This window comes from Oryx dammah, unplaced genomic scaffold (assembly GCF_014754425.2).
Source record: "Oryx dammah isolate SB20612 unplaced genomic scaffold, SCBI_Odam_1.1 HiC_scaffold_15, whole genome shotgun sequence".
Lineage (NCBI taxonomy): Eukaryota > Metazoa > Chordata > Mammalia > Artiodactyla > Bovidae > Oryx > Oryx dammah.
This window is the reverse complement of record NW_024070199.1, coordinates 638316-663389: the sequence shown is the minus strand read 5'-3', so window position 1 is coordinate 663389 and position 25074 is coordinate 638316. Positions and strand designations below refer to the sequence as shown.

The window sequence follows — 25074 nt, the reverse complement described above, 5'->3', positions numbered from 1 at the left end:
TTCAGTGTGGGAGAGTACCTATGGGTCTGTGTTGAGGATGTTGAAGAGGTTTGTTTAGAATACGTACAATTATTAAGATAAATGTGATCATGAACAGGGAAGCATGAAGGAAGAATCCTAGTATTTGGGATAAATACATGAATTCTAGTTCCGGTTTCACCCTTCCATGTGCTCTTGGCCAAGTCACCAAATTTCTCTGTAATGCAGCTCTTTGTCTGTAAAACCAAGGTGGTTGTTGTTCAGTCACTCAGTCGTGTCCACCTCTTTGTGACCCCATGGACTGTAGCACACCAGGCTTCTTTCATTAGGTCACTTCCTTCTTCAGGTCCATTGAGTCAGTGATGCTATCTAACCATCTCACCCAAGGTTGGTCCCACTATTTCTTCTTTGTATACTTGACAATTCCTTTCTCCACTTACTTTTAAGTTTTGATGTTCCTCCGAGTTTGGTCCTTAGCTCATTGCTCTTCTCACTCTGTTAATTCTCCCTAAGTGATCTCATCCACTTTCATAGCTTTGGTTGTAACCCATATGGAAATGAAACCCGAGTCTATATGCTAGCCCAGTTCTGTGGACTGTCTACCACTGTATTCCTCTGCTTATTGTACATCCTTCCACAGGCACGTGAAGCTGAACATGTTCAGAGCTGAGCTCATTGCCTTGCCCACTAAACTGACTCCCATTTCTATTTCTCCCTTGGTTATCGGCACTACCATCAGCAGTGCGCCACAAGCCTGTGAAGTTAACTTCATTCTCCCTTTTCCTTCAACCTTCCAAGCAGTTGTTAACTACTGCTAATTTTGCCTCCTAAATATTTCTGGATATTGTCAAGATATCCCAGAAACAGATCAAATTTAAAATATTCAAAGCTTAACTTTCGACTTTCCCCTCCCAAACCTGATCTTCTTTCTGTGTATTCTAGGAGAAAATTATTCACATCCACTCAGTTGCCAAATAGAGAACTTCAGCATCGCCATTTATTTCTCCCTCTTTTTTTTTCTTCCGTAAGCAGATAAACACCAATTCCGGATTTGCCTCTTAAATCTACCCACTTCTTTCCATTCTTGTTGTAATCATCTTTCATTTCCTGCAATCGAATTCTAATCGGTTTATGTGTCTTGTCTTAGTTTTAACTTGGAGAAGACTCTTGAGAGTCCCTTGGACTGCAAGGAGATCCAACTAGTCCATTCTGAAGGAGATCAGCCCTGGGTGTTCTTTGGAAGGAATGATACTAAAGCTGAAACTCCAGTACTTTGGCCACTTCATGCGAAGAGTTGACTCATTGGAAAAGACTCTGATGCTGGGAGGGATTGGGGGCAGGAGGAGAAGGGGACGACAGAGGATGAGATGGCTGGACGTGAGTTTTGAGTGAACTCTGGGAGTTGGGGATGGACAGGGAGCCTTGGCGTGCTGCAATTCATGGGGCCGCAAAGAGTCGGACACGACTGAGCGACTGAACTGAACTGACCTCTTCTCTATAATGAAGCCAGAGCTAATTATATCAGTAACTTCCCTCTCACCCACTCCCCATTTGTAATGCTTTGATTCTTGGTATGTGTCACCCTCTAGACCAGCAGTTCCCGAACTTTTCAGCATCAGGGACTGGTTTCGCGAAGACCTGTTTTCACAGACGGAGAAGCAGTGAATGGTTTCAGTAGGATTCAAGCCCTCCTAGGAGGCTCTAACCCAGGGCTGACAGGAGACGGAGCTCAGGCTGTACTCCCAGGGGTGGGGGGCTGCCGTAAACAGAGATGCAGCTTGACTCCCTCACCGCCTGCCCACTTCCTGCTCTGCAGCTTGGTTCTTCACAGGCCACAAACCTGTTCGAGACCCCTGCTCTGGACTACAAAATTTAGCATGAGGCCGTAAGCCACTCACCGTGGTTTCCGCTCCACCTAGCACATTGTGCTTGGCACATAATAGGGGCTCAGTAAATATGAACCAGCTCTCACTCCCTTTGATTGTAGGTTATCTACAGCGGATAAATCCTTGACATGTTCTAGATGGTGAGGCCCTCTGGAGGCACAGCATTACGATACGGTTCCCTGTTGAGTGAGTTGAAAACTATCAGAAAATAACTGCAGCGTGAGGAAAGTACCAAACGAATTGTGTCCTCAGACAAGAAAGGCTGCAGCTCCCAAGGCGTCTTCATAAAGACGCTTGAGAGTGAAGCCACCCGGGTGGGCTGTGTTAAGTATCTTTCCCTTCCTGGACCTCCGTCTCGGATCTGTAAAGCTGCCTGTCCGGAGACGTAAAGCTAAACCTCCGAGCCACGCCCAACACGAGAAATAATGGGCCCCACGTAGGGGCGGCGCGCGCCCCGGGAGCGGCTTCCGCCGCGGCCGTCCCGACGGCCCCCGGGGCGGGGCGGGGCTCGGCGCTTCCCGCGGCCCGGCCGCGCCACTGGCGAGCGGTTTGAATGACGGAAGTGACGGCGGCTCGGAGATGGCCGCCTCGCTCACGCCCGAACGGCTGTTCGGAGGCAGCTGTGGGGCGGGCCGCCGGGCCTCCTGTGTCTGAGCCGCGACTCCTGAGGCCGGGCTCTCCTCTCCCGGGTGAGTGACGGGGGCGCTGGCCTCCCGAGGGCCCCGAGCGTGCACTTCTCCGCGAGGCGGGGAGCGGGGGTGCGCTGCGGCGGGGGGCGCACGCGCAGCGGCCCGCGGCTCTCCGCAGGGGCCGGGCGCGAGGCCGGCGGGGCGCGCGTCCCCTCGCGGGCTCGCTCGCGCCGTGTGAGAGGCCGCCCCGGGGCCTTCGGCGCCGCCGGCCATGCGCGTTCCCGTGGGGTCGGGCCTCGCGGGGGCCCTGAGCTTCCCAGTCCGGGCGGCCGGAAGGGTCTGCGGGGTCGCCACTGCAAAACCCCTGGGTGCGTCCTGCCCCCAGGTCACCCGCGGAGCGGCCTCCCTGCTGGGAGCCGCTAAAGAGCCCAGTTTGGAAATCGTTTCATGCAGAGAGCATGCTCTCTTTTGGTGTCTCACCTTTAATTTCTTAGATACTAAGTCCTGCCGCAAACGTCTGCTTTGTAAAACAATGGGGAACGGTAGTCATTAAAATTTAGAAAGTATCTGGCAGTTTATATTTACTAAGACACAATCAGAACAACCTGTTGGAGAAGATATTATGACTCCGCTTATATATTTCAAGGAAGTGAGACCAAAGTGATTGTAAGTGTCTTCCTGCTTCAAGTGGAATTGGGCCTTGAGGCCACATCTTCCTAATATAGGTTGATTAAGAGGTGCCCGTTGCCACTTAATCCTCAGGACAGTCCTGCAAGATAAGTAGTATCACCTCTATTATTTGTCAGTAACAGTACTTAGAATTTGAAAATCTGTATTGATATGAGTAAGTACTAAAGTGAGGGAATGGGTGAAACTTCCTTACAGTAGGATTCCAGTTGGTAAGTGTAGAAGGAATAATGTCAGTAGAAAATACATTGTTTCAGGTAGTCATCAGTGGATACTAAATTTAGTTGGTAAATATGGTGGGGAACATGGTATTTACACAGCCTCAGTTTATCTCTCCACCAAATACTTTAAAAGAAATCGTGTCTATAGTGGAGGAACCTGTTAGGCACCTTCTTAATCAAGGGATCAAAACTCATTCTGGTGTGATGTGCTGAGAAGAGTACTCATGACTGCTGTGATGGTCTTGCCAAAAATGCATGACTTCAGTCTAACTATAGGAAGGGATTAAACACATCCAGATAGAGGGACATTATGCAAAATAACTGGCTGGCATCTTTTTAAAATGTCAAGATGGGGGAAGGGGTGATGGGACTGAGGAACATCTCAAGTTAGAGGAGCTGAAGGAGACAGAACAGCCTAGCCATTAGAACATGATTCACAGACCCTCAGCCCCTGTGTTCTGAAGTCTGTTTACCTGAATGCCTCTCATAGACTGCTCCTATTAAGGACAGCATGGGGTGGATGTGAAGGCAGGCCTGTTCCTGAGACACATGGGATTTTGGCTTAAGGACTCCCCAGAAATCTTCCTGAAGCTTCCTTAGACTCTACAGTTTAAGGGTCATCTACCCAACTTTGCCTTCCTCCTTCACTCAGTGGCAGATTTGCATGAAAGTCTGAAGCACTCCTAGCTTTCACCAGCTCCCTCCCCATTTTCCCTCACACAGGCATTTCCCCTAATAAAATTCCTCATAGGTTTCATCCCATTTTGGCATCTACTTCTTTGAGGACCCAGAGTGACACAACAGTCAAAGGATATGTTTTCCTTGTCTTGGGACCTGGTCCAGAAAATGGACATTAGTGGGACAATTGATGAAATTTGAATAAGGTCTGTAGATTAGCTAAAAGTATGGTGCTAGTGTTAATTCCCTGGTTTTGGTTGTTTTACTGTGGTTGACATTTAGAGAAGCTGGGAATACTAAATCAGATTATTTCCAACAAGTGTAAAAATTAAGATAATAATATACAAGAGAAAACAGTTATTCTGTCACATCTTAGGTAAAAATAACAAATGTATACTTGTTCCTGTAATCCTCTAGGAAAGGAAATTGAGGATTATGGGATTACTTGTTTTCTCTTTGTTTAGTTCTTGTCAAGCCCCTCTTGCAAAAAATACTGGCTTAAACAAAATTTTCCTCACTCCCTATATTTTAGCATTTCAGAAAGTTAGGAGCCATATATAAGAAACACCAGATTCTTCTTTTGGCTCTGCCAGTAGATATTGTCACTCAGGTCAAGTCCTTTAATCTAAGAGGCCTTTGATTCTTGTCTAAAATAGAGAATGGTTGGTTGGCACTTTCACAGAGTACATTACCAAAGCCTTGTGAATATCAGCTGAGTGGGTTGCAGCTGGAAAAGATTTTTCACAGTAAGCAGTTATTCCTTTTGTCATCAGGTTGTAACAGTAACCACATATACCTATCTAGCACTTAATATGAATTAACTCATTGAATGAGTCATTCATTCAGTGAACACACTGAAGGACCTACTTAGGAGCAAAGCAGTTTTTAGGAATAAGATTATTCCTGCCTTCTTTTTGATGGAGAGTTCAGTGAAAAAGTTTTAGTTTCTATTTTTGTTTGTTCAGTTGATAAGTCATGTACCAACTCTTTTGCAACTCCGTGGACTGTAGCCTGCTAAGCTCCTCTGTCCATGTGATTTTCCAGGCAAGAATAGCAAGAATACTGGAGTGGGTTGCCATTTCCTTCTCCAGGAGATCTTTCCAACCTAGGGATCGAACCCAGGTCTTTGCATTGAGAGGTAGATTCTTTACCACTGAGTCACCAGGGAAGCCCTTAGTTCCTGCTGCTAAGTTGCTTCAGTCGTGTCCGACTCTGTGCGACCCCATAGACAGCAGCCCACCAGGCTCCACCGTCCTTGGAATTCTCCAGGCAAGAACACTGGAGTGGGTTGCCATTTCCTTCTCCAACGTATAAAAGTGAAAAGTGAAAGTGAAGTCGCTCAGTCGTGTCCGACTCTTAGCGACCCCATGGACTGCAGCCTACCAGGCTCCTCCGTCCATGGGATTTTCCAGGCAAGAGTACTGGAGTGGGGTGCCATTGTCTTCTCCGTAGTTCCTATTAGATAACCCCAAATTCTTCTGGCCGCTATTTGTACACCTGAGTGAAAACAGTATTTATCCTTAGTATGTGACATACTGCCTGGTGGTTGTTATTCGTGGTTAATTTGGATATTAAAAAAAAAAAAACAAACCAAAACCAGAGCCTCTGTCCTTATTGTTAAGGAATCTAACTAGAAAGGGCAAGTTATTGGTGAAAAACTAGAGGAAGGTAATATCCAAGGCAGCATAGGTTAGTCCTCATATGAATGTGGGGGTCGCATTTCTTATGGACAGGCAGGTGGAGCAAGAATCACTGGAGGGCAGTTTCACAGGGAAGGGCTGCTTAAACTGGTTGCAGAAGGGGATTCCCTGGTGGTTCAGTGATAAGGACTCTGCACTTGCATTGCCGGGGGCCCAGGTTGACCCCTGCTCAGGGAACTAGGATTCTCACAAGCCAAGTGGGGCAACAACAACAACAAAAACTATCTTCAGAAAGATTTAAGTGTTCAGTTACCATATTTGCCTTCCTGGTCATTGTAAAGAGACTGATCTCAGATGAAATCATGGTTATATACTGATTTGAAGTGTCTAATTTTTGAAAATGGCAATAATGGGAACAAGGAGATGCAGAATCACCTGGGGAGGGTTTTTAAATTTTATAAAAATTATAGATTCTTAAATTCTTTCATATTTTCCCTGTCAGACTTGCCCAAATTGGGGCATGTTATAATCTAGAGACGCGACTGAGAACATCTGAGTGTAAACAGGAGCAATAGCATCTTAAACCCTGCACTGAACCGAAAAATAGAACTTTGTTTTAGGAGGAGTTTTGTTTAATGATTTCATTTAAAAATCACACCACCAATTACTGAAGAGTTGTTTTACTGTAGAGGGGTTGATGTGATTCCCTAAGATACAGTGACATTTGTGATCATGTGATATATCACAGACTAGGAGCCGAGCTATGAGCCAGGAGCCCTGCAGTGTAGGAGGCTTGCTGCTTATGAACAGGTTATCAGAGTTCTAGTGTTAAACTGTAACTGTGAAGCGTTTATTCTGCACTGACACACCTTTTGAAATCTTCGTGGTTTTCTATATTTAAGCTGGGTAAACTCTGGAAATCCCAAGTAGGAGTTAGTCAGGTCCCAGTTACTACAGGTAAACAATAACCTGCCACAGATGAGGAAGCATTTTTTCAAGTAATGCTTGAAATGGTTTACTCACCATTAAACTGCTTTCTCCCCATCTGAGGACTACCAATTTAAGTGCTGAATTAATGATTGCTATTTATAAATAAGTTGAACTTAGTTTACCAAATCATTTTATTTCATGTTTACAGCCCTTTAAAAAGTGTTCTAATCTTTACTGCCTTATTTTAATATATATATATATTAATGCAGAACCTTCATATTTAAAGTACTACATGAAAATGAAAAGAAAGGGAGTGAATGCTGGCAAGCTGAGATTGAGTCCTAATGAGGAAGCCTTCATTTTAAAGGAAGATTATGAAAGAAGACGAAAACTAAGATTGCTGCAGGTGAGATTTATTTGGAACATAGTGTCAACTTCTTTGTGTCCCCAAAATTATTAGTATTTTCTGCATTGTAGTTATTGTTGTTAAGTCACTAAGTTGTGTCTGACTCTTTGAGGCCCCATGGACTGTAGCCTGCCAGGCTTCTTTGTCCGTGGGGGTTTTCCAGGTAAGAATATTGGACTGGGTTGCTCTTTCTCCCGCATCTCCTGCATTAGCAGGTGGATTCTTTACCACTGAGCCACCAGGGAAGCCCATTTTTAACATTCAGTTCAGTCGCTCAGTCATATCTGACTCTTGGCGAGCCCATGGACTGCAGCATGCGAGCCTTCCCTGTCCATCAATAACTCTTGGAGTTTGCTCAGATCACAATGATAATGGCAGTCCCCTTAGCCTCTGGGGAGGAAACATAATGGCTTATCAGGGAACTTTGTAAGTAGTCTTATTTTTGGTTTTTCCTCCATCACCTGGATTTTCTGCTTTAAATAGGTCTTACCTAATATCTTTGAATATTCTGGAGAATTGATATATCTAATACCTGAATCGAATTCATTTAGGATCCTGTTTCCAAAGAGCTTTTCCAAAAAGTTGAAGGAAGCCTCTTTTCATATAATCTTAAATATTCATCTTTTAGGTCCGAGAACAAGAAAGAGATATTGCTTTACAGATAAGAGAAGATATAAAACAGAGGAGAAATCAGCAATTCGCTCGTTTGGCAGAGGAACTAAGGACAGAATGGGCGGAATCACAAACTCAGAAAATCAAAAACTTGGAAAAACTGTATTTGGCAAGTTTAAGAACTATGGGAGAGGGGCATCAACAAGCCAAAGAAAATGTAAGTGAGCACTTATCTGACCACCTGTCTGTGGTAATGATACTTGTTAAAAGTAGATTAATGTTATTAGACACTGATAAAAATGTTTTCATGTATAGAGTTTGCTGTGGGCAGCCTGAATGTTTTTTTAAATTTAATATAACTTAAGAATCCTACTTGATTCACTTCCTGGTAAGAGTCATGTCAAGGGAAATCTGTTTTCTATGATGATTAAGTTAACATTACTCTCTAATAAACTTAGGGTCACCACAGGTGGGTGGTAAGGGATAATACATGAGGAGGATGGGATTAGCACACACACTACTGTAGATAAAATAGGTGACCAGCAGTGACCTACTGTGGAGCACAGGAAACTGTGCTCAATGTTTCATAACAATCTACGAGGGAAAAGAAGCCAAAAAAGAATAGCTGTATATGTGTATGTATAACAGAACTGCTGGCCATGCTGTATACTGAAACTAACACAGCATTGTAAATCAAGCTATACTTCATAGAAAAAAGCAAACATTATTCTTTTCCAGTCAATAACAACTGGGTAAATAAAATAGTAACCTTCAGAATTACAAGCTGTTACTCATTTCAGTCAATTTGGACAAGTTCGGTGGGATGAATGCAGATTTCTGATTTCATTATCACTCCTTCCTCATACCTCCAAAATGTGTAGTTAAATGTGTATATACTTGAGTTCATCTTTTCACAAATGCAAAGTAGTACTTAACTCAGTATTTAAGACTACTCCCTGACCTTATTTTGTTTCTTCTGATTTATGGGTGGAAAATCCTAGATTGTGGTTCCAGAGATAGTCTCACAAAATAAACAAGCTGGATTCCAAGAACGCTTATCTTTGTTACCAAACTTTTAGTCAGGAAGAAGAACTCTTTAAAGAATGTGTCGATCAAAATATTCTTGGTCCCTGGTTTTAGTTTGTGTTTTTAGTATTAATAGGTTTAAGTTCTGACATCAGATTTTTGTAGCTTTATTTATGTCATCATTAATTTTGTGCTATAGCGCAGTGTTTCATTTGAATACATCTTCATGATTTTTGCCCTGACAGAGTACCACACATATTATATATTTGCCATTTTAGTCTTGTTTAACATGACATTTTAAGTAATATTTGTTTTTAGGAGCCTGATTTAAATGCTCTGGCACACCGGGCAGCAGAAAGGAAAAAAAAGGCAGAAATGAGACATAAAGAGGCCCTGAAAGTACAGAAAAATCAAAAAGAAATGTTAATGAAACAAAAAACCTGGTAAAGTAATAGTAATTTTTATTGTATTCTCCACTGAAACTGATACGGCTGGAATTAAAGGGTACAATGTATACTTTTTTTTTTTTGGAGAAGGAAATGGCAGCCCACTCCATTACTCTTGCCTGGAAAATCCCATGGATGGAAGAGCCTGGTAGTCGACGTCCATGGGGTCGCAGAGTCGGACATGACTGAGTGACTAAACTTTAAAACTAAAACTTGGATACTTTTTAAAAGTTATATGGTATATCCATGGTGTTTCTTAAACTTGGTTTAAAATAATGCAGTGAGGGGAGTACGTACTAACAAGTGAACTTTCTTTTCTGTTCTGACTTTAGCAGCAGTTACTGAGTTTCTGAAGAAGTGTATTACTAGTTTAGAATGCAGGTCAACCAAAATCTGTCTGCCTCTGATATAAAAAGAAAAAAAACAGTGCAATTACGAACATTAGAAGAGGTTATAGACTCTGCAAGTCATTGATGAGATTTTTGCATATTGTAAAAATGAAAGAACCTATTAGCTAGTCAGAAGTGGTCATTTTATACAGTGGCCCCTCTTTATCATTTTTAAGTTTTTTTAATTCTAAATTATTCTAAAGAACATTAGGTGTTTGCTGGGTCAGTCCACATTGTGGAGCTTTATGTCTAGCTACACCTCTTTTACGCTTTATTTTCTCACATGTGTATGCACTCTTTATTAAATAGCATTTGAGCCTGTGGGATCAGGCTGTGGAGGATTTCTTAAGATTGTAATGGCTTTTATATTTTTAACTTTGAGTTGTACTGTAACATTATTTGAGAGATTAATTTATGACATCTTTTATTTTTTTCAGGCATATAAAAGCTCGAAAAGAAGCTCTGCTTGTGGAAAAGGAGAGATCTGCCAAAATCGCAAGTCTGCCACCCCCTCCTCCAGCTCTCTTTGAGGTGAATTACTCTGGGTATGGGAGCTCGGATATAGTAATTCTTCTTTGCTGTTAGAATTCAGTGCACATCCAAATGCCATTTGTTTGAACTTAGTTTTTAACTGTACAGGTAATACATATCTAGAATATTTTAAAATAATTCTAGATAGCATTTTACCCACAAATGCTTTAGTTTGTATCTCTGATGTTTAAGGACTTTAAAGCACAATACTAATATAATGTTGTCCCCAGTATAATCTGATACCTGGTCTGTGTTCAGTTTTCTCCAGTTGTCTCAAGAGATTTTTTTGTTTGAAAAACTGTAACCTTTTTTATTTTATTCGGAAAGAAAAAGATTATTTGCCCTAAAGACTTTCCCACATTCAAGATTTGGCTATTGTAAATAGTTACCATTTTATAGACACAGAAATTAGGTCCAGATAATAACTTCACATAAGATTATGTGAAATGGTGAGGAAAGTCTGTTTCTTTGTGAGAGTAAAATGTGTGATTTTGTGATTTGAAGCTTTAAAAAAAAAAACACACATTTAACTTATTAAGCGGAAATTAATTTTGAAAGGTATTGCTTCTCCTGCTCAGATTATCTTGTTGTGGTTATTAAAATAGCTCATTTGGATCATTATCAAAATTACATAGGTGTGTTTATCAAAAAAGTTAACCAGAAATTTTAAAAATACAAATACAGGATACATTATTTCGTATGTGTGTGTGATCAGCCTCAGTACCAGATAGTCCCGTCTTAAGCCTCTAGTTTTGTCAGCCTTCCTGCTTTTATGTTAGACATCTGCCGTGTGACATTTGATCCAGTAAGATCCAAACAGAGAAGTCAGATTTCAGCCACTCCCCTGGTACCCTGTTAAAAGCCGGGCAGTATATTACCCATTCATTATTATTATTACTTTTGTCATAAGTCTTAATGTTTCTAGCAAGCTGAAAGTGAAACTGGCTCAGTCTTGTCCAACTCTTTCTGACCCCATGGACTGTACATACAGTACATGGAATTCCCCAGGCAAGAATACTAGAGTGGGTAGCCATTCTCTTCTCCAGGGATCTTCCCAACCGAGGAGTCAAACCCAGGTCCCTTGCATTGCAGGCAGATTCTTTACCATCTGAGCCATCTGGGAAGCCCTAACAAGTCAAGGTCAAAATTTTAAACTGACCAAAACATTGTCTGTGTAAATGATTTCGCAAATATGAATTATATGTTAAACTGTGGTGGTACTTTTTTCCCTAACATTTTTATTATGAAAAATTTTTAAATACAGAGAAGAGTATAAGAAATAGCTTGTGTGTAGATTTCGTTTTGCATTATGTGTAGATTTCAAATGGTTGTGTATACGTTTGAATATATAAATGTATACATTTGAATGTAGGTTTATAGGTTAGATTTCACCCTGTATACTTCAGCGTACCTCTGCTAAGAATAAAGACATCCTCTTTTTCTAACGAAGCTCTAGGTTGGTTTTTATTTTTTCAAATTGTTTATTTTTTGTTGTGCTGGGTCTTTGTTGTGGTGCCAGGCTTGTCCTTGTGGTGACTTCTCTTGTTGTGGAGCACCGGCTCTAGGTGCATGCGCTTTAGTAGTCACTGCTCATGGATCAGTAGTCGTGGCTCCAGGCTCTAGAGCACAGCCTCAGTAGTTGTGGTGCCCAGGCTTAGTTGCTCCATGGCATATGAAATCTTCCCAGACCAGGAATTGAATGTATCTCCTCCATTAACAGGCAGATTTTTACCTACCATACCACCAGGGTCGTCCAGGACATTCTCCTATGTGGCCACAATATCACACTAAGAAAAGTAACCAGGATCCAGTCAAGGTTTACGTCTTGCTTCTGTTTGCTTTGTCTCTTCAACGTAAAACATTCTCTCCCCAACCCTGGCCAACTTTTTTATTTCAGAATTTTTGAATAGACTAGTTTCTTGTATTCTGTATTTGTCTGATTTGGTTATGTGGCTACAAGAGATCTCAATTATATTGGTAAATTTTTCTCTTTTCAATTTCCAAGTAATCTGGGAGATGATACTTAGCATCACAAGTATCTATCATCCTTCTGCATTTATTCATTGGCCTACTTCCTTTAGACAAAAGAGAACTTTCTCTTATCAGTGATTATGAAACATCATAACCAAATGAGCAAACTTAAAATCAGTAATAGGGGCACACCTTGCCATTATGTGCCTCCTGATGTCCTAGAGCATCACCTGTTCATTATTCTTACTGAAGTATAATCTGACTTTTAAACCTAAATTCCGGATTAGTGGAAATACAGTGCACGTCTCATGAAGGAAAAAAATAAAGAATAACTGATTAAAATACAAAATTACTTTTTTCATTGGATCCTGCTTCAAATGAAAATGAATACTTTCAACTTTAACAATCTATTTTCTGTTTCATTTTTCAGAATGTTGAAGTAAAGAAAACTAGTGTGAAGACGAACAGTTCTACCTACCATCATCTTTGTACTTTTGTGAATAGAGAGGTGGACACAAAGCAGGTGATTGACTTTTTTCATGACTCTCGCTTTATTATTTCTCTGTCCATTGAATTGAGTTATATATTGTTCTACATATATTGTTCTCAAATATCAAAATTTGAACAGCTCTATCAACTGTCTTAGGGTAATAGTGATTTAAAAATCTTTTAAATATGCTTTGAATTACAATGTCATGTTGAATGTGAATGGAATGTTGATATAATATGAATGAAAGGAATTGGCTACTTAAATGGATATATTTAATTTTCTTAACCATAAAAGATTTTTGACATAAAAATAATACATACTCTAGAAATTTGAAACTAGCTATGTGTAAAACACCTAAGTTTTCATCATGAAAAAGTAATCGGTTAATACATTAATGGATTCATTATAGTATTTTTAATTAATACATTTTCATTATTTGTGTATAAACATATACACATGCTTTTTAAAATATGATTTTTAACAGCTACTTAAATATTTCATTATAGAGTTTATTTAACCATTCTATTGTGGAGGGTTTTTTTTTCTCTTTTGCTTTGTAAATAATGCAAACATAATCATCTTGTAGATTTTTTATAGCTTTTTAAAATAAATTTGTTTATTTCCGGCTGTGCTGGGTCTTTGGCATTGCCCGTTGGCTTTCTCTAGTTGTGAAGAATGGGGGCTCCCCTCAGGTTGCAGTGCTCGGGCCTCTCGTGGTGGTGGCCTCTGGTCATGGAGCACGGGCTCTGTGGCCTGAGCGCTTCAGTAGTTGTGGTGCACAGGCTTAGTTGCCTCACAGCATGTGGGATCTTCCTGGACCAGGGGTCAGACCGGTGTCCCCCCCTAGGACCACCAATAAAGCCACGTTGTGTACATTTTGTCTACAGCTCTGATTGTATGTTTAAAATAAATGTCTAAAAGAGAAATTATAGGTTCCACAGTGTATAACATTTTATCACAGATACTTGATATAGATCTTTAAATTTCCTTTTAAAAAGTGACTGCAACATGTGAAAATGGCCGTCTTACCATACCCATGGGCTTCCCTGGTGGCTCAGTGGTAAAGAATCCGCCTGGAATGCAGGAGACCCTGGTTCGATCCCTGGGTGGGGAAGATCCCCTGGAGAAGGGAATGGCTACCCACTCCAGTATTCTGGCCTGGAGAATCCCATGGACAGAGAAGCCTGGCGGGCTATAGTTCTTAGGGTCGCAAAGGGTCAGACACAGCTTAAGTGACTTAGCACACACACACATCATACCCTTGTCTGTAGGAAATGATATGGCTTAAAAATTGATTGTCTGTGTTAACAGTGACAAACAATTGTTACTCCTTGTTATAATTGCTGTTTCTTTGTAACAGTGAATTTTCACCTTTTTCATGTTAGATATATTTATCTACTAGATATATATACTACTTCACAGTGTAGCATTCCTGTGGAGGTTAGAATGCAACAAATTCTGTAATAGCAAGTGTTAATATTTGATCAAGACACAAGATGAGTATTACCATCATAAAGTTAACTTCTAAGAAAGGAATAAATCTTGAAGCTTGTTTAAAATTGTAAAATACTATTATAACTTCAATACCTTATATTAGTATTAAACATATATTTTATACTAAGATTGATGAAAGACATTTCTGTTTTTAGCTGTCATATAGGGTATCACTGATGGTGTCACAGTAAATTTTTAAACCTTTGTCGTTGACAGTAACTAAAAGACCTACCTTCTCTTCAATTTCTGGACTTGAAGATTAGTTAGTTATTAGTTATAATGCAGTTTTATAAAAACTATCCCGCAAACTAAAGCATTCTGATATTTTCTTCCTTACACCATCACTTAGGAAAAATCTGTCCGTAAACCTTGGGTTTAAAATGTGATAGTGCAGTAATGTGCTTGATTACCCAGATAACAAATCTCTGTATTTTCATCTGCATCTAAGCTTATTTCACATGTGCAGTAATTTAGAATCTTTCTTTGAGTAGAATGATGAGATCTTTTTAGGAGGTATCATATAAAAACTACTTGCATTCTTGGCATATATTTCAGTTACTCCTTCAGCTGCTTTCTCCAAATAAGCACTTTCATTTTGTTCAGTCAGTCTCTTAGCATGTGAGAGTTGGTATCATGTTTTGTTTGAATATCTTGATAAAGTAGTTCTACTTGACAGAGTCTCTTATATGTTATAAAGTCTGTCTTTGAGAGAATGATGACATTGACCTGCTGTATTCCTATTTAGAGCCAGTTATTCTCTAAATTTTGTGCTACATTCACGTTCTGTACGCACAAACAAAACTTCATATGCTTCAAATTCCCAAATTACTCCTGTTCTTCATCCTTTATATTAGTATTAAAAAAAGTTGTTTTATACTAAGGATGTTTTCATCTGATTTATTCCTTTGTCAATGACTGTACGCAGCACTTGTTGAAATGGATTTTTCCTCCTAGAAATATTTTTCTAATCAGATCCGCTGTAATGTTTGCTGTAAGACCCAGAAATGTCAACAGACAAGCAGAAAAGATTTCCACCTGCATGTCTTGGGTAGAAGATGCAGAAGTAGCATATTTAATCACTTATTGTTTTGTGCATTGCAGATTACAATTCATAGGAAAGGGGATTTCAGAAACATGTTTTCTAAAAAGTATTTTTGCTTTGGGTTTACACTTTTGCATATTTCACATATATCTTTTGAGTACAGCTGGTAAAAATAGAATCTTGCAATTATTTCAACCAGATACTTGTTTAAATTTTTAATTGCATTGACACAAAGTTTTAGCGGATTGTCTTCTTAAAGAAGATAGTTACTTGTAAAACCTTGTTTTGAGATTGAGTGGTCAGATTACATGGTAAAGAACCCATCTGCCAAAGCAGGAGATGTGAGTTTGATCCTAGGTCGGGAAGATCCCTTGAAGAAAGAAATGACAACCCACTCCAGTATTTTTGCCTGGAAAATTCCACAGACAGAGGAGCCTAGCAGGCTACAGTCCAAAAGAGTTGGACACGGCTTAGCAGTTGAACAGCTGCAGCAGCAGTCAGATTAAAACTTGTTTGGCATGTCTAGTGTTTCTCTGACCCTTTATTGATACTCTTTATATATCTTATATCTGGACTCAGTCTGTTTATTATACATGTTGTGTGTTTTGAAGTTTTTCCTTCTCTTCAAATTTTGGTTTATCACACTTGACATCAGTTCAGTTCAGTTGCTCAGTCGTGTCCGACTCTTTGCGACCCCATGAATCGCAGCACACCAGGCCTCCCTGTCCATCACCATCTCCCAGAGTTCACTCAAACTCACGTCCATCGAGTTGGTGATGCCATCCAGCCATCTCATCCTCTGTCGTCCCCTTTTCCTCCTGCCCCCAGTCCCTCCCTGCATCAGAGTCTTTTCCAATGAGTTAACTCTTCGCATGAGGTGGCCAAAGTACTGGAGGTTCAGCTTTAGCCTCATTCCTTCCAAAGAACACCCAGGGCTGATCTCCTTTAGGATGGACTGGCTGGATCTCCCTGCAGTCCAAGGGACTCTCAAGAGTCTTCTCCAACACCAGTTCAAAAGCATCAATTCTTCGGCACTTAGCTTTCTTCAGAGTCCAACTCTCCCATCCATACATGACTACTGGAAAAACCATAGCCTTGACTAGACGGACCTTTGTTGGCAAAGTAATGTCTCTGCTTTTCAGTATGCTATCTAGGTTGGTCATAACTTTTCTTTTGGCTTTTAATTCACCCTCACATGATGTGAAAAATTCTCAAATAACTTTTTTTCTTAAAAACTTCATGGCCTAAATGAAATGTTGCTCCTAAAATTCATTTTAATATTTTACATGTTAATATACTGAATAATTTTATAAAGTTACAACTTTGGTTTAATCTGACCTTTGTTAATAAGGATTTACATAAATATTTATTAGCTCAAAAGGAATATAATATTTTTCATACACTTATTTGGCCATTACACTCTTTCTTTCTTTCTTATTTTTTGGCTGCATTGAGCAACTTGCAGGATCTTAATTTGCTAACCAGGGATCCAACCACATCCCCTGCAGTGGGAGGGCAGAGTCTTAACCAGTGGACTGCCAGGGAAGTCCTTACTCTTTCTTAATTCATTAGCTATTTCTTTACCTATTTATCTCACTACTTGAGAGTTATAAATAATTTTAAATATATGGTTAATAGCTTTTGTGGTTATTATTTCATTAACTGATAGATTATCACCATGTAAAATATTTAAGATTTTTACTTAAAGTTATATTTGAAATGCTTACCTGTATTTGAAAGTGAATGTTTACGTATAATAGTAAATCCAGGTTATGTTCCATCTGCCCCCGCAACACACATGCATACGTTTAATATTGCTATGTTAATAAAATAATGGCTCACTGTACAACCACATGATCACTGATTTGCACAAGTTCTAGGAAGCCAGAAATTATGTTAAAGAAGGTGTTTTGATTATTTGGCCTTCCCGAGGTGCAAGCCAAGCAGCAAATTTTGGCTGAAAACCAAAGGCTAATGGCTTTCATAACCTTTGATGTTTGTGGTTTCTTAACTATTATTTGTTTACCTCTCAACACTGTTTTTTTAGTAGAATTTCTTAATAAAAATATGATGGAGGAATTATTTGGATGAGTATAGTGTACTTTCCTTTAAAATGAACAAGTTGTAAAACTTTATACTAACAATTTGACTTTTTTTCATACATACATGCTGTTGATAATTGTGGGCATTTAAAAATATAACTTGAAAAAAGTATATAGCTGGTTATCATTTAATTTGATATAAATAGAAAAACATGATTTTAGGCTTGTTTTGCTTTTTAGTTACCACTTTGTTTCATACTTTATTTGTCTAAAATGTTATTGATTGACTGCTAGCCAGATCCTCATTTGGCTGCTGAAGAAGAAGCTAAAAGATTGGAACAACTACAGAAGCAGGCAGCGCAAGAGAAAATGGAACAGAGTGAGAAGGCACATGCCCGGGGATTCCAAGCAATGAAAAAGATCCATTTGGCTCAAGTAAGCATTCAGTTCTGGCTGTGCCCACTGCTGATGGCCTTACCGATGGCACTGTAGGACTTAACTGATGGTGAACAGTTTCAAAGGACAGAGTCGTGGAGAATGGGAAAATACTGTCTCAGATTCATGTTATTCCAAGTTTTCTGACTTGCTTTTACCTCCTCGTTTCAAATTCAGGTTGGGTGAAACTGTTCTCATTTTTCTTCTAAAATTTGTACTAATGAATATATTAAAAGTTTAATGTATTAATCAGTTTAAAAATAGCCCAAGAAGAAATTAATCACTTTTCTAATTTAGTTATTTGAATTACATTTGTGCTCTGTGGATTTTCAGATTTGATTCATTAAATATTTACCAAGCAAAGGACTTGTTGGCTTTGCAGAATATTGATTCAGAAGTAGTCACAATCCTTGCTGTCAAGAAGCACTGAACTTTGTTGCAGAGCTGTGAAATATGTGTGGTGAAAGCTGGCTTTGTAGTTACAGCATTGCATCTGTCGTGCTTATTGTTCGGTGTTTATTCTTGAAACAGCATAGAAATGAGTCCTCTTAGAAGTCTGATTTTCTTTTCTGAATTTGACTAATACATTTGGATTTTTAAACATTCATCTGAAGAATGAGTTTTTATGCACTTCTATGGTAATTGGATGCCACAGTATTAGAGGCCTTAAAGTTTGTATAATTTGAACTGAATTATGACTTCCTCCCTTAAATTTTTAGTTTTTATCACTGGGACTTCCCTGTTGGCTCAGACAGTAAAGAATCTGTCTGCAGTGCTGAACACCTGGGTTGGATCCCTGAGTCAGGAAGATCTCCTGGAGAAGGGAATGGCTGCCCACTCCAGTAATCCTGCCTGGGAAGTTCCATGGAGAGAGACTACAGTCAGGTTATAATTATCATGATAATCATAACTTACCCCTAGTTTATAAAAGCTAAAAGATGAATTTCATCCAAGTTTTAACCTACAGGCAAAAAAACATGAAAAGTAATATAAACTGAGCACATTCTTGCATAAATTAGTAGTGTTTAGTGGTTAAGAAAGTGGACTCCACAGCCAATCTTCCCAGGGTTTTCCTCCCTTCTTCACTACTTAGCTGTTTAATCACAAGCATAATGTGGAGTAACAGGAAACATTTGTTAAGCCACAATGTCCCTGACTCTCGGTGCTCACTTGAAAATGGTGTCTGCTGCTGGCAGCATGGAGAACTGAAACAAAGTCCATTGCAGGAGCAGTGGCACCGTAATTAGAGTGTAGCTTTGTGACTGTCCCGAGGAAGGAGACCTGACAGACACGTTTGAAGCTTTGTGGCCTAACCAAAACCATCTTCTCATGTTAGTTGCCAGCATAATAGAGTTGACCCTTGAAGTGTGTGGGTCAGCTTACACCTGCATATTTTTTCGATGGTAAACACTGTGGTGCTACACGGTCCATAGTTGGTTGAATCTGCGGATTTGGAAGAACTGTGGCTATGGAGGGCCAGCTCGTAGTGTCTTGTGGCATTTGATCAAATGGTAAAAGGAGGGGATGGAACTACAGCCCCTGTCTTCATGATTTCTCCACGTTTAGTTTCCTTCGTGATTTCCTCACTATTAATGTTACTATCCAGAGTGTGTGACTCAGTTGTTAATTATTTTCTTTATTCTTGGAAGAATCAAGAGAAACTAATGAAAGAACTCCAGCAGCTCCAGCAAGAGGACCTGGCACGCAGGAGACTGATGGTAGCACAGATGCCACCACAACTAGTCGAACTTCCATACAAACGCAGTGAAATGAAAGAAGATTGGCAGAGAGAGCTAGAATTTGCCTTTGAAGACATGTACAGTGCAGACAGAAGTAAGATATTTTCAGTAAACTTTCAAAGTTTACTTTGAAATGTTATTAAATGTCATTAAAATGTTACTTATTAAATGTTTTTTGTGGAAAAATACATTTATCTTGATGAAGCAGTTTTTGTTTTGAAAGGAGTTCTCATTTGAAAGAGGTGCTCATATTTTAGACTTGAAACTGTGATGATCTTTAAAATTTATGTGTAAGTTCTTTTTAGTCATTTTGTAATGGAAACATGTCTGTGTATTTCTTTATTGAGAGGTGAAAGGAAACCTGATTTTGCACCTTGAACCAGAGCCTCTGCCTGCTGTGACTGATCAGATCCAAGATGAAGAACTGGACCTCTCAATGGAACACGAAAGTTTAGGGGAGACTGAAAACGTTCCCATGACAGAAGCTGAAACAGTACATTCTAGTGAAGCAGACGGTAAAAACTTCTGATCTGAATATTGCTGTATTTTATAGAAAAAAATGTTAATCGTTTGCCAGCAGTTAGGAAAGGCTGGTCTAATTTAACTACAAACAGTGCCTAATACTAATGGGAATGATGAGGGGAGGAAACTTTAGATTTTCATCACTAAAGATCCTTTTCATATACATAAGAGGAATGTTATATATATGTACTCTGAAGATTTTTAGGTTACTTAGGTTATTTGATAAACTCAATTCATTTGAAAGGTCAGCATTTTTTTGTTTTTGTTTTTTAGACTTTTTGCTTCTGCTGTGCATCCTACTGTGCTTCCAGGCGCTTCATGTGTAATGATGAACAGCACAAACTTAGGTTTCTTCTAAACTTCATCTCTGTCTCCACCTTCTGAATTTTTTCACTTGACAGTGTCTAACAGTACATTTTTCATCTTCTCTTGCCTTGTCCTTCTGTCTTCCTCATGTTAATGATGATACCACAGTCTGCAGTAATCCAGGCCAGAGCTATGAGAGGCATCAATACCTCTAAAAAGACAAAGCTGTCTCTTACTACATATCTCCTTAGAGACCAAGTCTTCTTCCTTTTAACTTCTTTTCTCCCCATTCCTATGAGTATTGCCTTAGTTCAAAACCACTCAGACTTTCTTTTCATCTTCACCATACACTGTGGATAGGTAGTCCTTGGGAGTTTCCATTTTATGTGGATCTCCTCTAAGACTCCTTGGGGTAGGGCTTTAGGCATTATGCCTGTTTCCTGTGTTCATACTGCTGTCCGAACAAAGTATAAGGTTACTACGATTTGGCATAAATTTCAGAAAAATGGGTTCAGGGCTCAATTGCCATGAATTCCCCTTTAAACTTCATTTCTGGCCTCTGCAGAACCTTTTATTTTCTTGCAAACCTTATAGCACATATTTTGAATGCTAGTCTTAACCACAGATTAAGAGATACACATTCTGTCATCATTTAGCAAGTGGAAAAAGCATCTTCCTGATACATTTTTAGGCTTGCTGATGCCGATCATTGAGAAATACAGTTGACCCACAAACAAGGGGTTAGGGATGCGAACCCTCCATATAGTCCAAACTCTGATGTAACTTGGGCCTCAGTATCCAGTATATCTGTAGATTCAACCAACCCTGATCATGTAGTCCTGTGATAACATATTTATTTGAAAATAATCTGCAAATAAGTGGATCCCAGGTGGTGCTAGTGGTTAAAAATCTACCTGTTAGTGCAGGAGACGAAACAGATGTGAGTTCGATCCCTGGGTTGGGAGGATCCCCTGGAACTTGGCATCCCACTCCACTGTTCTTGCCTGGAGAATCCCATGGACAGAGGAGCCTGGTAGGCTGCAGTCCATAAGGTTGCAAAGAGTCAGACACGACTGCAGTGACCTAGCATGCATGCACGTGCAATTCAAATGCCTGTTCATGGGTCAGCTGTAATTGAATTTGGGTGTCCTCATTTAAATTTAAGTTGAAAAAAATTATACCTGGTTACAAAATTGTGTTTAATTGTAAATACTGGGGAAAATACAGTTGTACTTTTGTTTTAACCAGTGGTAGTTGTGGTAACTAAGTGTAAAGATAGACTAATTTACCTTATTTGTAATAGGTGCTGAATAAATTTTATTTCCTTTTCTTTTAGTTCCCTCAGCAGTGAAGACCCACCAGATTCCTTCAAAAATTCTTTTTAAAAAATTATTAAATAAGATCCGAAGCCAAAAATCTCTCTGGACAATTAAATCCATGTCTGAAGAGGAAAGTGAAATGATTACAACTGTCAGTGAAGCTGAAAGTAAAGCCCTGACAGTTGAATCAGGACCAACTGTGAGTGAAGACAGAACATTATCCTCTGAGCAGGAACAAGGTAGTTTTCTCCAGTCTCATATTATAGTACATAAACTCTTTCTAAGTTGTTCAAAGATAAGCTCATTTCTGAAAAAGAACAGAGGTCAAAAGGAAGAAAAATGTTTCAAAGCCCATAATGCTGCCACTTACAGGCAGTGAGTGTTAGAAACCTTACTGAATCCCCTTCCAGAGCACTTTCAGTGTAGTGAATTATATAGATACGTTTCCAAAGACATTGATGAACCAGAACTAGCCTGTTCCTTATGTTGAGATGTACAGGCTGTTTCTAATGTTTATTACTTTTTTTGCGCTGTAATGAGCATCATTTTAGCAAAGTCTTTGCCTGCATCTTTTATTATTTCCATAGGAACAAAGGAAAAGAATTCCTGAATCAAAGGATATGAACACATTAACAGTTTTGAATGTACAGTATTGTGTGCTTATTTTACTTTCCCACCAGAGATTTGGTTTCTTGTTGATTTTTTAAAAAAACTTTCGGTAGATAAATAGGCTATTTAAATATATTCCCAGAAGTTACTAAAGTCAAACCAGTAGTATTTCCTTGAATTACATACTAGCAAACAAGAATCACGATATAACTCTTCTTTGATTTGCTTTTTGTCTTTGAGTTTTATCTTCTAGATTTTTTTGTTAAACAAAGTAGTTGGATTTATGTGGAAATGTTTTGCCGCCAGCCTTCTTAAAGAAGTGCTTAAAGAAGTGCCTTGTACATAAAAGGTGCTCAGTTCGTATTTATTAACTTAATTGACCTGCTTAAAGCAAAGAGAGATAAGTTTGGAAGTCAGACATATGATATTCAAGCACATGGGCATGGAATAACTCTTAGTGGAAAGAATTCAACGAGAAAAGGGCTTATAAGACATCTGAGGAACTCAGGCATTTATGTCTAGAGAGGGGGCAAGCCGTAGAAAGGAGTGAGAAGTAGGAGAGAGAATACGGCACTGGCATTTAATACAAGGCGACACTTTCATCTTTAATCCATAACCAAGTAATTTTGGAAAAGGGCCTGGGTAGTAATCTTTCTCTAGCCTCATTTGACTGCATCCTTCCCCTTTTCTGAACCAAGTGTTTTTTTTTTTTTCAATCCTCACAGGGTCCTTAATGTCTGCTGACCTGTCTGGAAAGGTCTCCTGTCCGTCTCACACTCTTTACCTGGTTGATTCTTCCTTACCTTTCAAATGCCACTTAAGTGCCGTTTCCTAAGGGAAATCTCAGCTGAGCTCCTAGTCTAATTCAGATTTGTCTGAGATACTCTCTGGTATAACCCCTCTTTTTTTTTCTTACATAGTACTTAGCACTGTTTCTAATTTTATAATGTTTTTCTAAGATGATTATATAACGCTCCGCTCCCACCTTCCACATAAAACCCACTTTGAGGCCTTTCCTTCCTGACCAGGTACATGTGCACAAGTGTGCATGCTGCATGACTGTGTAGGTGATGCTCCGTGCAGTTTCTGGCTACCCTGATAAGATCAGCGTATACTGCTTTCACTTAACTTTCTGCTCTGGTTTCATAAATAATAAAAATCCTAATGTCTAAGTATGTTGAAGATACATTTAAATTTCTTCAGCTTTTTTCTTTTTACACTTTGGTACCTTACTTCCTCTGTTCTTTTTATGCTTTCCCATTGTGTTTGAAACTGTTGTAAGCCTGTCTTTTAAGTCAGTTGTCTTTCATCTTTTCCTTTTTTGTTTACAATTTTAGTCTTACATCTTCTTGTTTCTTCTTTATTTTCTTTTTGTGTTTGACTTGAGTTTATCAGATAAAATATGTGATCATCTGGAAGGTGGCTGGATCTTACCTAAATAAGACATTCAGGTGGACCAGTGATAATCTGAATGTAGATTTTTGTTACATTGTTCAGATTTAATTTTGACAGTGATAATGTGTTAATAATAATATATCTGTTACAGTTGTTGAAAGTGACATGCTAACAGTTGACTCTGGACCACTTACTAGTGAAGATAAACCACTTTCATTTAGTACAGGCTCTGAAAAGGAACAAGGTATTTCTTTTTTTACATTCTTAATTCATCACATCCTTTGCCTAATAAAATTACATGTAATAAATGAACAAAGGCCATTACAGTTGTATTAAATTCTGAATTAGTAAAACTAATTTTTTGCTTTGGGAATTCTCTTAGAAATGAAGACCACTCAGCCTATCATAACTGTAGCTCCAAGTTCAGTTCTACTTCATCCTCAGGAAGAAGCAGTCAGAGTTAGAATGGCAGCGAGGCAGAAACAGGTAATTTGAAATTTTTATTTTTAAAAGTTTGTTTCTTCCCCTGGGTACTATAGTTTTGTTTGACCAGTGAGATTTGTCTTAAAATCTGGCTACTTTTGATATCATTTCTTCTATCTTACACATTCATTTGATAAAGGCAGAGATTGTCTTTTTTAAAAGTCAGTTTACCCTACATAGTTTCTTGTACAGTGCCTTATATATAGTAAGTACTCAATAAATATTTGTTGAATAACTGAGTCCCTGTCATGATATTAAACATTTGGACTTTGTGATCACAATAGTTTTTTTGAAAGGCTGTTTTTCAAAGAAAAAATTTTAATGCAGCTTGTATAACTATAATATTGGGCCCTTCTACTTTAATGAAAAATTTTTCTTAATACAGATTAACTTGATAGAGGCTAATTGTTACTAAGCCAATCAGTTTATAGTCACAGCTTTTATAAAAATACATCTAAGGGTTAATAATCTTATGAGCCATTGTTTTTTCTCAGATAAATGCTTTCTAATCTGTGTTGTAAAGCAGTATTTTCTAATAGATTCTTCCACAGTAATGGAAATCTTCCATATCTTTGTCAAGTATGGTAATTGTTAGCTATGTGGGCTGTTGAATACAAGTAGTGCAACTGAAAAACGGAATTTAAAATTTTGTTTTGTATTGTTCTAAGTTTTAATAGTCACATGTAGCTAATGACTACCGTATTGAAGGAAGGTAAAGATAGGAACTCAGCTATAGTCACTCTTGCTTGATGAAGAATAGGTAATATCAGGTTTAGACATTTTAAATTTTGAAAATTAAATCATTTCTAGCAGAAGTGTGCCACTTAATAAAGCTTCACATAGATTCCCTTTTCTGTTTATTCGTTGTTTCTTATATATGTTTCAAGGACTAGAAGGTATTGGATTTAGCAGGCAACCAGTTAGATTAGTCCTTGTCCTCATGAATCGTAGTTACTTTAACATAGATGTTTTTATTTCTTGGATTTGTGTGTGTGTGTTGGTATAATTTTAGAGTTTATCATCCCTCTGCCATTGTCTTCCCATCTGTTTCATGCCTGACAGTAAAGACCGAATGTTGCTCACTGTACTGTTACTTAGCTTCTAGATAACTGCACCCTTTTACAAGTATGTCTAAGAAATCAAAGTGTTGTGGAGGTCTTGATATTT

General features: G+C 38.8%; 1 protein-coding gene across 4 annotated transcripts in view; it reads left to right on the top strand.

Annotated features, from left to right (window-relative positions):
• The first annotated feature begins 2364 nt into the window (after positions 1 to 2364).
• Positions 2365 to 25074, top strand: part of CEP295 (centrosomal protein 295) — a 48668-nt gene continuing 25958 nt past the window's right edge. For 3 of the 4 annotated variants that reach the window (XR_005723708.1, XM_040256487.1, XM_040256486.1), the window contains exons 1-12: positions 2365 to 2554; positions 6920 to 7056; positions 7685 to 7885; positions 9013 to 9137; positions 9967 to 10060; positions 12462 to 12554; positions 17394 to 17534; positions 19184 to 19367; positions 19621 to 19788; positions 21438 to 21659; positions 23576 to 23668; positions 23807 to 23910. Coding sequence is in view for 3 of the 4 variants with exons in the window: in XM_040256487.1 (XP_040112421.1) it covers positions 2419 to 2554; positions 6920 to 7056; positions 7685 to 7885; positions 9013 to 9137; positions 9967 to 10060; positions 12462 to 12554; positions 17394 to 17534; positions 19184 to 19367; positions 19621 to 19788; positions 21438 to 21659; positions 23576 to 23668; positions 23807 to 23910 (1698 nt within the window). In the remaining variant the exon portion in view is untranslated. The remainder of the gene's footprint in view (positions 2555 to 6919; positions 7057 to 7684; positions 7886 to 9012; positions 9138 to 9966; positions 10061 to 12461; positions 12555 to 17393; positions 17535 to 19183; positions 19368 to 19620; positions 19789 to 21437; positions 21660 to 23575; positions 23669 to 23806; positions 23911 to 25074) is intronic. The other variant, XM_040256489.1, reaches the window with a different exon arrangement.